At 33.6% G+C, this 14,257-nt stretch overlaps 1 protein-coding gene across 9 annotated transcripts in view; it reads right to left on the minus strand.

Annotated features, from left to right (window-relative positions):
- The window catches only part of LOC118519942 (serine/threonine-protein kinase Nek1), a 230,519-nt gene that overhangs the window by 20,506 nt on the left and 195,756 nt on the right, over window positions 1-14,257 (minus strand). For all 9 annotated transcript variants that reach the window (XM_078069428.1, XM_078069430.1, XM_078069434.1 and 6 more), the window contains 6 exons: window positions 13,536-13,624; window positions 12,308-12,555; window positions 6,615-6,766; window positions 2,823-3,031; window positions 1,463-1,593; window positions 851-983 (listed from right to left, as the gene is read on the minus strand). In XM_078069428.1, the coding sequence (XP_077925554.1) occupies window positions 851-983; window positions 1,463-1,593; window positions 2,823-3,031; window positions 6,615-6,766; window positions 12,308-12,555; window positions 13,536-13,624 (962 nt within the window). The remainder of the gene's footprint in view (window positions 1-850; window positions 984-1,462; window positions 1,594-2,822; window positions 3,032-6,614; window positions 6,767-12,307; window positions 12,556-13,535; window positions 13,625-14,257) is intronic.

Consider the following 14,257-nt stretch of genomic DNA (forward strand, 5'->3'; position numbering starts at 1 on the left):
CTTCTCCAATTCCTACTGCACTGAAAAGTATTTTAGAATATGCATTTTATATACAGTTTTACATTTTCATATACTTATGTCTCATCTTCCAAATTCAACATGTAAGCAAAGACTGTTTTTTAATGTCCATAGTAATAAAGTATGAGGCTATAAGAAGCACTTGATAAGTACTTTGAAAACAATTCATAGTGCATTAAAATGGTGACCAAACTTTTATAGCAGTGGAAACTGAAACTTAAAATAAATCACTTAATGTCACATTACCAGCTTGTCAGAGTCAGGACTATACCACTGGTCTGGTACCACGTTTAGTGCTCTTGACTAAATTTAAGGGGAAACACCATTTTTAACTTTAATAATTTTCAGTAAAGTTCTAATATATTTTAAGTGATTCTATAGGTAAATATTTTCCAAATATAAAAATGGTTTACATTCAAATCACTATAAATGAATTCCATCTACTGTGAATGGAAGAGACTATATTTGGTATTACTTAGGAGAAATTGTACATATTGCTGAAGCATGTATGTCTAAAAGTTTACTTCTACATCCTTGATAAGAAAGTATTCTAATTTCTAGAGCTGTCCAATAAGGAGTCTTTCAAAAAAATCTCATTCAAATGTTACTTATAAATTAAGTAAAAATATGAACTTAAAGGACTTAAGTCAATAAAAATGATAGAATCACTAACAGTATATGACATGGTTAATTTTATAATTGCTATTAGTACTGGGGTATGATTCCAATATAGATCTCACCAAAACGCATGTGATAAAAAGCTCAGCAATTTACATTTGTCATCCTGTTTTTTGCACATTTACTTAAAATATAAAGACTGAGGAAATCTTACCTTCTTGATAGGCTCCATCTGCCATGACTAAATGAAGAATCTTGGCATAAAGATGTTCATGTTCATTTCCTAAAATATCCTGAACTATTGTTGAACAAATCTCGATATTTTCATCTTCATCTTCATGAACAGCCTATACCAAATTTCCAAATATAAATTAATATATGAATATTAACTTTCTCTAGAGACTTTATTATTTATAATAAATCTACTGACCTATAAAAGTCACTGACATTTCACTAGTAATTCAAAAAGAGCATATTTTGGGCACCTGGGTGGCTCAGTTGGTTAAGCATCTGCCTTTGGCTCAGTTTGGGATCCCACTGGGATCGAGTCCCGCATCAGGCTCCCTGCTCAGTGGGCAGCCTGCTTCTCCCTCTCCCTCTGCTGCTCCCCCTGCTCATGCTCTCTCTCTCAAATAAATATTAAAAAAAAAAAAGAAAAACAAAACCAAAAAGAGCATATTTCAAAATTAATTTTTTTTTTTTTAAGTAGGCTCCACATCCAAGGTGGGGCTTGAACTCATGACCCTGAGATCAAGAACTGGATGCTCCACCTACTTAGCCAGGCAGGTACCCCAAACTTAAATGTTTTAATTGACATTTTACTTACTTTTATTTTCTCATAAACCTCAAAGAATTTTTCAAAGCCTATTTCCTGCTCCAGGTGAAGTCTCAGTTCCTCTAAATGGTTAAAGACACTATCATATTCACATTCACTGGTAATCTCACCATCACTGTTATCTAAAAAACAGAAATAAAAAGATATTTTATGACAAAAAAAATAAAATCTTTAAAAAATAAAGAATGAATAAAATAATTCTTACCCTAACACACTAAAATTCTTTTTGATGAGTGATGTCACTGAAAGACCACTTGTACTTTCAATATAAGGTTTTTGTCATTACAATTTTTGCAGGAAATCAATGTATATAAATGTCTTAACAAGACTGTTACTTTGGGAATCTTTTCTTTTATAGACATAAACAGTAAACCAGATTAGAATAAAAACATTCTAATGGAGTAAAAAATGAAAAAAGCATACTCATATGTTCTGCACTCAGGCAAACCAACCCTAACTGTTTTTAAAAAGTTGACATTAAACATAGGCCAAAACATGAAAAATCATGCAGGAGGCAGATGACTTATGCTACATATCATAAAACTTTAGTAAAGCATTTAGAAAGTATTATAAATGCTATATATGTTTTATGTCATGAATATGTCCAAGACACTTGGATACATTCTAGTAAAAGACAAAGTTACTGAAGAATTGTTCCTTTTCACATTAACTCTTCTTCCCAAATAAACATTATATAGTTCTCAAAATACACATATTTCCTATGCATCTTAGGGGTAATGCTATGAACAAAGAACAGTTTAAAAAAAAAAGTCAAGGTTTTAAAAACTGCTTTCAGCATTAACCCTGCTGGTTAACCACTGTATGTGGAAGCTCTCTGTATAATATAAAGTGCTAAGAAAACTAGGTTGGGGCGCCTGGGTGGCTCAGTCGTTGGACGTCTGCCTTTGGCTTAGGTCATGGTCCCAGGGTCCTGGGATTGAGCCCTGCACCAGGCTCCCTGCTCGGCGGGAAGCCTGCTTCTCCCTCTCCCACTCCCCCTGCTTGTGTTCCCTCTCTCGCTGTGTCCGTCAATAAATAAAATCTTTATTAAAAAAAAAAAAGAAAACTAGGCTGTTATCTTTAGTACTAGAAAAATAAGTCAAGAAAGATAAGAAAGCAATAAAAATGCTTCAAAAGCATTTCCAAAATTTAATGGGAAAGAAATGGAACAAATGTATATGGGCATTTGTGTGAAAAGAAAAAGAATAAATAAAAGTCAGAGACACAGAAGCATACTTCAGTTTTATTTAAATTTGGAAACTGTTCATATCAGGTATCAGAAAAATATACTCTACTTGAAATATTTGTATACATTGAAAAAAAAAAAAGTCCCATGATCATGACAACGTACCTGAATGCCATTCTTCATTTAGGGCACTTTCACTGCTGGGATTGTCATCCTCATCTGCCAGATCTGTCCCATTTGCAGTCTGTTCTATGTCACTGTTCTTTAAGACTGATTCTTCCTCCTCACTGTATTCTTCTCCAGGTTGTTCCCTAAGTAACTGTTCCATAGAGGCCTGAAGCTCTTGTAAATCTGTGTCAGTTTCTTCAAAAACACTGAAATATTAAAAATTAAACTAAACATTACCAAAATGTCACCTTATTTTGAAATTTTACTTCAATTCAATATACATGCACTCCTTTCTGCTTAAAAGTACTAATAGTGGATAAAAAGAAATCTGAAAAAACCTACATAGTAGTTTTTAACAAAGTAAATGAAGATTAATACAATTATAAATATAGCACATGGCACATATTCTGGAATACATAAGCCAGAAGATGACTTGTTTAAAATGATCCTGACTTGGGGCGCCTGGGTGGCTCAGTTGTTAAGCGTCTGCCTTCAGCTCAGGTCATGATCCCAGAGTCCTGGGATCGAGCCACGCATTGGGCTCCCTGCTCTGCGGGAAGCCTGCTTCTCCCTCTCCCACTCCCCCTGCTTGTGTTCTCTCTCTCGCTGTGTCTCTCTCTGTCAAATAAATAAATAAAATATTAAAAAAAATAAAATGATCCTGACTTGCTAAAACAGAATCACATAACTATCAATATTATTCACTTCTTAAACTTTGAAAAAATGTTTCAGTATTTTAAGAGGCCAGACTAAAAAAGACTTTTCACTTGCTTTCTAAAAAAAAATACTTAATATTCAAATATTTTTCTTCTAGGTAATTTTGAACATTTAGCAAAATCTTTGTGTGGACGTATAATAATATACTATATGACAGGCTTCCCATATAAACACTCATTGGACATTTAAACTTTTAGAAACGGAAACACTTAGGGAATTATACATTCAGGTTAATAGGATGATCTAATGAATAAAATAGTCACCAGAAATCTTATCTTTAGATGCTTATTCTTGAAAACATTTCTAAAATACATAACAAATGGACTTTACTGAATAATTAGAATATACTAACCGTAATAATCTTCACTGGATTATCTTGTTTCCAAGGCATTGCTCAGGATATTAATTTTATTTTCAAGGGATTATAGATGCTGGAATTAATTTATGCAAATAATACCCTCGATTTATATAGTACTTTAGTTTATTAAGCAGTTTTATCCTATTACTAAAATTTTATCTACACATAACTCATAACTCATTTCAGAGACGTGGGTATTGAATCGAAGTGTTTAAATGATTTGCTCAAGGCTACACAATCAATAAATAGCTAATAAAGATTGAAATCTAGGTCTTCTCACCACTTCTGCAATACCCCAAAAACATATTCATCAACTTTCTCTTATGATTTGCCTCTTTCTCCTAAAGTGGTGTGCATAGGGAAAAGTCTGTAGATTAAGAGTTAATTGATATTTTAGATAAGTGAAGTCTTCTGAAAGAGATTATGTACCCATGTTGAGGATTTCATCCACCAGAAAAGTGATGCTGAACAGGACACAAAAGCTGATTAAAGCCTTCAAGTTTAGATTCCAATCAAATAAGTATTTACTAAAAAGCTAAAATAGAAATGGTATTATGCAACATCTTAAATACAATTTCCATTAATGGAAAAGAAAATACTCTTTTAAAGTAGAAATATCTTTATTTTCTATTTATGTGTACAAACTTTTACACTCTGACTTTGTAGCAGGTATAGAAAAGCAAGGCATCTAATTAGAATGAGAAAGAGAGTATGTCTAATTTTTTGGATCATCCTATTAGTAGCATTTAACTTTATATTTAATTACAAGACTAACATAATATGCACATCCACTATGTACCATTACAACAATGATTAAATAATGACCTGTTGATAAAATCTTCCTATGGCCAACCCAGAGGAATTAGTGCCCACTACAGATGGTATTGAAGTAAATGGGGCTGCCAAGTCTGCCATTATAAGAAAAGTATAAGATTAACATCTTTTTGAAAGATGTATTTTAAAATCTGGCCCTGAATTCACATTTTAGTAGATTTTCTTATTATATGACCTTGAGTGAAGTTTGGACCAAAAAAAGAGAAAAAAATCCCAAGGAAAACACCAAGTTAAATTTCCTGGTATGGACTAACTTACTTTAAAAAATAACTTGGTTTTCAAAATTTTAAGTTAATATTAAAAACTTCTAATTTAAATTTTAAAATAAAATTCTGTCATCAACTAGTAATTAAAAGAACACAAGCCACAAACAAGTTACTGTGCAGTCAGATAAAAACTGATGACTTTATATAAACTTTGAGGAAAACCTGTTACCTAGTACTCTGTCAACCATAAAGGTGCTGATATGTTGTCATGTTCTCCAAGAAGCTCAATAAAAACACATAGTTAAAGTGCTTATGACTATAGCCAAGCAGAAGAAAACAAGGATAAAAGGGTAACTTCCTGCAAAATCTGAGGACACTAGCAAAAATATAAAGAACTCTATGAAAGATGAAAAGGCGGGGGGCAAAACTTTTAATAGACACAGTTTGGTTAAAAATTTAAGAAACAAGAGTCAAGGCTTAAGAAAAACAAACAAACAAAAAACCAGAAAATAATATGTGCCAGATTCGGTGGCTCTGGCTCAACTAGTATAGGGGGGTAAAAATCATGAGACTGACGTCTAATTGGATATCGATCATATCCAAACACAGTTTTTTTCTATTAAAAGATGTAAAATGTAGAAACTTAAGTTCAAAAATACCAGATAATAAATCATAAAAATCCCAATATTTTATACCATATTTTCCTGATGATTTGAATACACTATACCTTCTCAAACACTTTATTTCCCCCCCCATATTGGGTAACATTTGTCTGGTGGGGGAGGGCTTACTTGTACTGTCTAAGGGGCTATCACTTCCTACAGTTCTCAGAAGTGTTGGTTAAATTTGCCTCTTGGATTCTAGATTCCCTATGAATCATGAAGAAAGGAATTCTGTGAAAGCAATTAAGTTACATGCAGAACACACATGTGCACACACATATGCAAACAAAACAACTAGTCTACCTGCTAACTTCCCACGGTCATGGTTTTGAAATCATACATGGCAGGAGAGAGATGTAGAGGCTTTCTGCTCTTTTCCCTGGGGAACTGTAGAATAGTTCATATTTCACATTTTCCATTGCAATCCCTGTATCATGTGGTGTTAAACTTTTAAACAGTCATTATCCTGCTAATACTCCTTCATTTAAGCAATATTTATTAAGCATGTACCATGGACAAGTCAATGTGCTAGATGCTCAGTGGTGAATATGACAGAAAGCACACACAGAAAGCATTTTCTCATATTCCTCAAGTGAGAGTCAGTCATTATATTACCTAGAGGCAAATATACATATCAAAACTTACATGACTATACTTTAAATATGTTGTAAAAAGGCAAAGGAGTGGTGAAAAATCAGTTACAGATAATTTTTTAAAACTGCCTAGGTGGCGGCGCCTGAGTGGCTCAGTCGTTTAGCGTCTGCCTTCGGCTCAGGTCACGATCCCAGGGTCCTGGGATGGAGCCCCGCATCAGGCTCCCTGCTCCATGGGAGGCCTGCTTCTCCCTCTCCCACTCCCCCTGCTTGTGTTCCCTCTCTCGCTGTGTCTCTGTCAAATAAATAAATAAAATCTTTAAAAAAAAAAAAACTGTCTAGGTGAGTTAAATCTCTAGAGTTCACATAAACTCAGAAATTCTGTTAGTGCTAGTATTTATTAATGACATCAAACTCACATGTCTTCAGAATCAGAAGGTCCTTCTTTAATATGCTCATCTTCAATTTCATCTATTTCAAGATTGTCTTGACATACATCTCCTACAGTGGGAACATCCATCAGTGTTCTGAACAATTTTGAGAGATCTGGAAGTGAACATGTCCTCAACATCTAAAAAAGTCAACGGATTTCTTAGTAGGAGTAAGATCATTAGAAAATAAAAATGAACTAAAAAAATTAGACAGTTAGAGCTAATACTAATTTTTTATTTTATATCATATATTTAGAGTTAGAAGCTCCAGAGGTGACTCGTCTAAGATTAGAACCTAATTTTCTTGAATTTCAGCTCTGTATTTTTTCAGTGAGTAAACTAAACCGGTAGGGATTCACTTAAGTCACCATTAAAAGGCAGGGAGAGGTGTTTAGTTGGGGTATGCCCAGGGAATGGAATTAGAAATCTGTCAGAAATCAGGCGGTGCCAGAAACTGCCAATTTGCTCCTTCTCACTCAAGACCCACACTGTCCCTCTTTTATTGTCTCTCTTTCTCTCACACTTTCCTATGGCCAATCTTCCCCATATATTTTCCCCAAATCCTGAACTGAGTTAGTCTGAAGCTTGGCAAAGCACTATCACACATAATTAGTGGCCCTTTGTATCATAGGGCCTGCTGGGTAGCCAACAATGGTTAAATAAGGAACTTCATATTAGTGCAAAAATAAAAAAGTCCAATATCACTTCCGTGAACAAGGGACTGTAATTGGAGCCTTTCCCACAAGAAGGCAAGGCTAGAAAGACAGGTACTTGATGTTCATACCGAGAATCATTTATGGCAGCAGGTGAGAAGAAACTGACTTGAGAAAAAAACAATGTACAGTTGAGGTGTTTAAAATTTGAATTTGTTTGGATAAGACCAGGAATAACAGAAATAGCCCCTGTCCACCAACCTATCAGCAATTAGAATGTGATGGATAGACAGGACAATGAAACAAATGTCTATATACATAAGCCTCAGAATTCGGTTAATAACCATAAAGGAACCTGTGAGATTTGGGAAACCTAACTCCTAAGGCCCTGGTAAGAATCCTACAACAGATTGGGGACTGTGAAGAAAACACAATGTTTAGCATATTAATGAAAATTTATATACTTTGCCAATTTAATTGGTACAATCTGTTTTTGAGAATAAAAAAGAATAGATTTCCATTATTTGAACATAATTTACATATTACAGCACAAGAAAAAAATAGTTATGAACTACAAGATGGTGAAGATACATTGCTTGTTAAAACACTTAATGATGGTACTGAAGATATTTATTTTGCTGAATCTCCCACTGTTGGCAGAATTTATGCTTGACTTGTTTATTATTTGAACCATGTATATTATAAACCAGCAGTGTGCAAAATATGCATATAGTGACATTTTCTCCAGGTAGATGCTAAAATCAAAAATATATGCATTATATACCTAAATTCAAGGGGACTCTATAAAGATGCAATATTTTTTAGGCTGAGATAAATTCTAACCCTGGTAAAAAAAATCTCAATTTTAGTTTATTCCTTTCACTAATTAAAATAGCTTTCCTAACCTAACATAAAATAGTACAGTAGAAAGAAATTTCGAGAGGTATGTAATTTGGCAATTTTCCTCTTGGAATGGGTCTCTACACCCATCAGTCCAACAGCTATCTGTCCTATATTAAAAATGCTTCATGTTCACAGTCTTCTTTGATAGATTTTTTAGATGTTTTTGTTGTTGGTTAAGTTCTACTTTTTCTCAAAAAATGAAGAGAACCACATAGGTTGGTGGACAGGGGCTATGTCTGTTATTCCTGAATGTTTAAAGCAAAAACAATAAAAATTTACATGTGGATGTAAAATACAAGACAACAATGCCAAAAGAATAGACAAGAGGGTGGAAATGGAAGTACACTGTGAAAAGGTTCTTATGTCATATGTGAAGTGGTGTAATATTATTTGAAGGAAGACTGTAAAAAGCTAAAACTGCATCTTGAAAGCTGAGAATTACAACTAAGTTTTTGAAAAGGTCTATACTGGCAAATAGTAGAGATAAAATAAAATGCTAAAAATACTCAATCCGAAAGAAGGGAGAATAAAAGTAAAATAAGAACAGAAAAAGTGATGAGACAAATAGAAAACAAATAGCAAAATGGTAGGTTTAAACTCAGTCATACCAATAATACATCGAAAATTACATGAAAAGTAAATGGTCTAATCACTTTAAATAAAAGAGGTTGTCAGACTGGTTAAAAAGCAAGACTTGACAACGTGACAGCTACAAAAAATTCTACATAAAAATCAGTGTGATTACAAGAAGGTAAAATATATATATACACCTTACAAATACTAATCATCAGACAGCTGGAATGGCTATACTAAAACCAGACAAAATAGATTTCAGAACAAGGTGATATGACCAAGAATAAGGAGAGCCATTTCATAATGATAAAGAAGGCAATTTATCAAGAAGATATAAAGATTATTCATTTACATTCAATTGACTGGAAATTTCAATACTCCTTTTTCAGTAGCTGATAAACAAGTAGAAAGAAAATCAGTAAGAACACAGAAGATGAACAACACTATCAAACAAAAAGGGACCCTTCATAACAATAAACCTATCAATTCATCCAGAAGGAATAGTAATACTAAAGTTTTACTCACTCAATAAAAAAATTTCAAAATACATGGAACAAAAATTGACGCAAATGAAAAGATAGATAATTATATAGTTTTTTCCATTCTTTTCTCAACAAATGATATAACTAGATACAACAGACAAAAAAATTAGTAAAGATAAAGAAGATTTGAACAGCACTATCAACCAATTTGACTTAATTCTTGACATTTATAGAACATTTTACATGATGATAGAATACACATTTTTTTTAAAAGATTTTATTTATTTGAGAGAGAGAGAATGAAAGAGAGAGCACATGAGAGGGGGGAGGGTCAGAGGGAGAAGCAGACTCCCTGCCGAGTAGGGAGCCTGATGCGGGACTCGATCCAGGGACTCCAGGATCATGACCTGAGCCGAAGGCAGTCGCTTAACCAACTGAGCCACCCAGGCGCCCAAGAATACACATTCTTTTAAAGAGATCTGTTAGAGTAGTAGCCACCAGTAAAGGAGACTGAAGGGTGACACATGAGTGCAGAGGAAAATATGATATAAAGAAAGCCAAGAGATAAAACTATTTTAAAAATAAAGTGTATATCAACTGTGTTGGAAGAAGAAAAGTCAAGAAAGGTGAGAGAGAAAAAGGTACTGGGAATTTGGCAATATACTAGTAATTGATTTGACAAAAGCAATTTTAATGGAGGAGTGGGCTAAAAGTCATGTTGGAATGTATTTGGAAGTGAATGGAAGTGGAGACTGTAAAGATATAACATACTCAAGATGTTTGGTTGTAAAAGGGAGCAGAGAAAGGGGTGGTAGCTAGAGAAGGGCATGTTCTCATGAGAAGTTTGCTAATTATGATGGGACTTATTAGAATATGCATGTTGAGGAAATGATCCATTATAGAGGAAAAAGTTGATGATACAAGCTAGTGTGACCAAAGTAAATGAGTGAATTCTTGAGAAGGTGAGAGAGGTTAGGATTCAAAGTACAAGGAGGATTTCCTTTAATAAAAAAAAGAAGACAAGTGGCATAACAACATTTTTAAAAAGAATTTTAACAAAAATCTTTGTAAGAGCTCAAATTATTCCATTTAGTAAACATTATTTAAATGGTTATAAATAATTTTTACCTTTTCTTCATATTTCAAGGTCACCATTTTGGCCCAGTGATGAACGCGCATGACCTCAAAGATTTTTTTTTAAAGATTTTTATTTATTTATTTGACAGACAGAGAGAGAGCACAAGCAGGGGGAGCAGCAGAGGGAGAAGGAGAAGCAGACTCCCCGCTGAGCAGAGAGCCTGATGCGGGGCTCAATCCCAGGACCCTGGGATCATGACCTGAGCCGAAGACAGATGCTTAACGACTGAGCCACCCAGGTGCCCCTCATGACCTCAAAGATTTAAGGGATAGACAGGTATGGCCTTCTGTCCTTGTCTTAAATGGCTACAAATTGCTTTGATTTTCTAGGGTTTTTTCTTGCCCCTCCCCCTCACAGTCAGTCCCCTACACGAAATCTGCTTTGTTGTGCTTACTTCCCAAGTAAGTACTTCCGTAGAACTACTAAGGCTGAACTAAGGCCATGAAAGAAAATCAAATAATATATTGTATTATGCAAGGAATGTTAACTTTATACACAGAAATAAGTTATTCAAAAGCTCTGGGCTAAAGACAGTTAGCTATACACCTTTACTACAAAAGAAAGTACATGAATTATAGGATAATCCTTGTCTGTACCATAAATAGGTCTTATTCTCAAACTCTGAAGATCATAAATTTGTTTTCACAGTTTATTATCTTTGAAAGTTTGACTGCTATTAGACAAGTGAGAGAATTTCGCAATCTCTACATTTAAAATAAGCTTAAGAAAACACTCCAAAAAATAAAAACATATCCAATTTGAAAATTAAATTGAAAATCAAAATGACATATTTAAAAAGGACAAAAGAATTCAGGTAATTCATTCTCATGTAGACTTAAATACATGAAAAATGTCCAACCCCACTGGTAAACACAGAAACACAAATTTTTAAAAATATCATTACTCACTAAATACACAATTTTTAAGTGAATGATAACAGTTGGTGCTTTTTAGAGTCCAGACTCTTACATACTATTGAGGCATTATAAGCTATTTCTTAAAGGGAAATCAGTCAATATACAATATAACTTTTGAACTCCATTTACATAAATTTATTTTATGAAAATAATTGTGGCTACTGTCAAAGATACAGATGTAGGTGGTTACTGTAACAAAAATTGAAACCTAAAGGCCCAACAAAAATAGATTAGTTAAAAAATTATATCTAGCATAGTAGCACAATGGAATTTGTGGTCATTATAGATGATATGAGAGATTATTTGATGATATGACAAAATGCTATTTTTATAATAATTTGTAATATTAACATTTGTAATAATTTTATAGTACATATTAAACAGAAAAGCAGGTTACAAAAAATATGCATACTATTCTATTTTGGCAGAAAATTTTATATATGTAATAATTACATATATAAAAGTAATATAACAAAATATGTGATTTCTTTATACCTTTAAATTTTCTATAAATATTGTAATTTCTTAATAAGAAAAAATTGGTTACATATTTTCAAAAACAGCAAGTGAGAAAAGATAAGAAGTTTGAAAATTTTTTGCCATAAAGTGCATATGAATATCTATTACCTTTTCTACATACAAATTAGGCAAACAGCACTTCTGTCCACTTAAAATATATTGCTTAAGTTTAGTCTTATATGAAAAATGGAAGTTGGGTTGAGTAGTGAGAAAGGGAAACGGTGTAAGAGGGATCTTTTACTTAAATAAAAGTAGGCCCAATAATAAGAATCCTGAACAAGGAGCCAATGAAACAGTCTTTGTCCTAGTTGTACTCTCAATGGCAATTTCTTTTCAGAATCCCAGAGAGAAGATGGAGGTTTTCTTACTGTTTTTATTTATTTGTGTGTGTGTGTGTGTATAAGAGATTAAAACTCAATATTATGGTTTATTAAAGAAAAACAGTAAATAAGAAATGTTATTAAACAGATATTTTCCATTGGAGGTGCATACTTGCCTTTGGGTTGTTTGCATCGAATAGACCAGTTGAAAGTCCAATCAGCAAGGAATTTTGGCTTTTATTTTTTGATGGTGAATCAGAGCGAGATCGAAGTGGAAAGGATTCTTCTGGTGAACATAGAATTGACTGAATTTGAGAGACTACGTTCAAGTGTTTTGAAAGAACCACTCTATGGAAAAATGGCTCTGGTTGCACAGATTTATCAACATCACATTTAGGGTGCTGAGAATCACCTATTTCAGGTCCTGTGGTATAAAGGAAAGATTTTGTGATGTCCATACAGTACTTAACCTCTATGTGATATTGAAAAAGCACAGTACTTAACACAAATCTAGCCAAAAACTCTCTATCAGAAAAACAAAATCAAAGTATAGATATGATTATATTACCTTATAAGTAATCTTTGATAGGATATAAGATTTTATTTTCAGAAAGCAGATTAATTTGCTATATACCTCCATTAAATTCAAGTTCTAAAATACTTAACATAATAAAAAAAAGTGTCGGGGCGCCTGGGTGGCTCAGTCGTTAAGCGGCTGCCTTCGGCTCAGGTCATGATCCCAGGGTCCTGGGATCGAGCCCCGCATCAGGCTCCCTGCTCCGCGGGAAGCCTGCTTCTCCCTCTCCCACTCCCCCTGCTTGTGTTCCCTCTCTCACTGTGTTTCTCTCTGTCAAATAAATAAATAAAATCTTTAAAAAAAAAAAAATAAATAAAAAATAAATAAATAAATAAATAAATAAATAAAAGTGTCATTAGCACTAGAACGAATTTCTACTTTCACAGTATCAGAATAATGTAATTTCCAATTAAAATAGGAAAAAGAAAAAAAATAGGAAATGTGAAAATATATTGTTTAGACACTCATATTTAGCTCCAGTTTATCTTTGTTCCTACAGGTTAGATAGGAAAAATTATATTTCTCATATTTTATAATTAATATTATTAAAAACAAGAAGACAACTTACTTAATGTCCTTAGTATACTGGCTTAGTTTTGGCAAGCAATTCTTTCTGTTTTGAACATTTCATAAAATAATTGACCAAAAAGTTTTATTGGCCATGTTGCCAAACAATCCAGGCTTATTAATGAAAATCTAGTGCTCTATGCCTATTACATTTTTTAAACAACTGAGATGACTGATAAAAAAATGCTATTAATATGTTGTCCAAATAAAAGATTCAGGTTAAGAACCTTCCAAAAGTAGTCTAATACAATGAGACTTACTTATATCAACTTCACTAAGGTGGTCCACATTGTTTGGGATTTCATCTTCAGAAACTTCATTTTGCTGAACAGTGATCCTATCTTCCAACCTGCCCAGATGGATACATTGGTAGAAATACAATTTACTAGAAATAAAAGCACTCTTAAAAAAAAAAAAAAAAAGGAGCACAAGTTCACTAGCATCCTGTGGTCCCTCTTCCAAATATCTTCCTCACTTATGTGTGTGGATATATATATATATTTCCTCTCATAAGTACATTGTATTTTTTACCCTGTTAAAACCTTCACCAATTATAGTCACAAAAACCAGCCTCACCACTTCTTATAATTGTGGTTCCCAAAATGTGGCCCCTAGACATTAGGAACACACAGAAACTTGTTCAAAATACAAATGCTCAGGGGGCGCCTGAGCGGCTCAGTCGTTAAGTGTCTGCCTATGGCTCAGATCATAATCCCAGGGTCCTGGGATCGAGCCCCACATCGCCCCGCATTGGGCTGCCTGCTCAGGGGGAAGCCTGCTTCTCCCTCTCACATTCCCCCTGTTTGTGTTGTCTCTCTCTCTGTCAAATAAATAAATAAAATCTTAAAAAAGAAATAAAAATGCTCAGGGCCTCCCTGGACCTATCAATCAGAAACTTTGGGGGATAAGGCCCAGCAATTTATTTTAATAAATACCAAAGTAATTCTAATATTTGCTAATGTTTGAGAACCACTACTTCAAG

The sequence above is a fragment of the Halichoerus grypus genome, chromosome 3 (assembly GCF_964656455.1).
Source record: "Halichoerus grypus chromosome 3, mHalGry1.hap1.1, whole genome shotgun sequence".
Lineage (NCBI taxonomy): Eukaryota > Metazoa > Chordata > Mammalia > Carnivora > Phocidae > Halichoerus > Halichoerus grypus.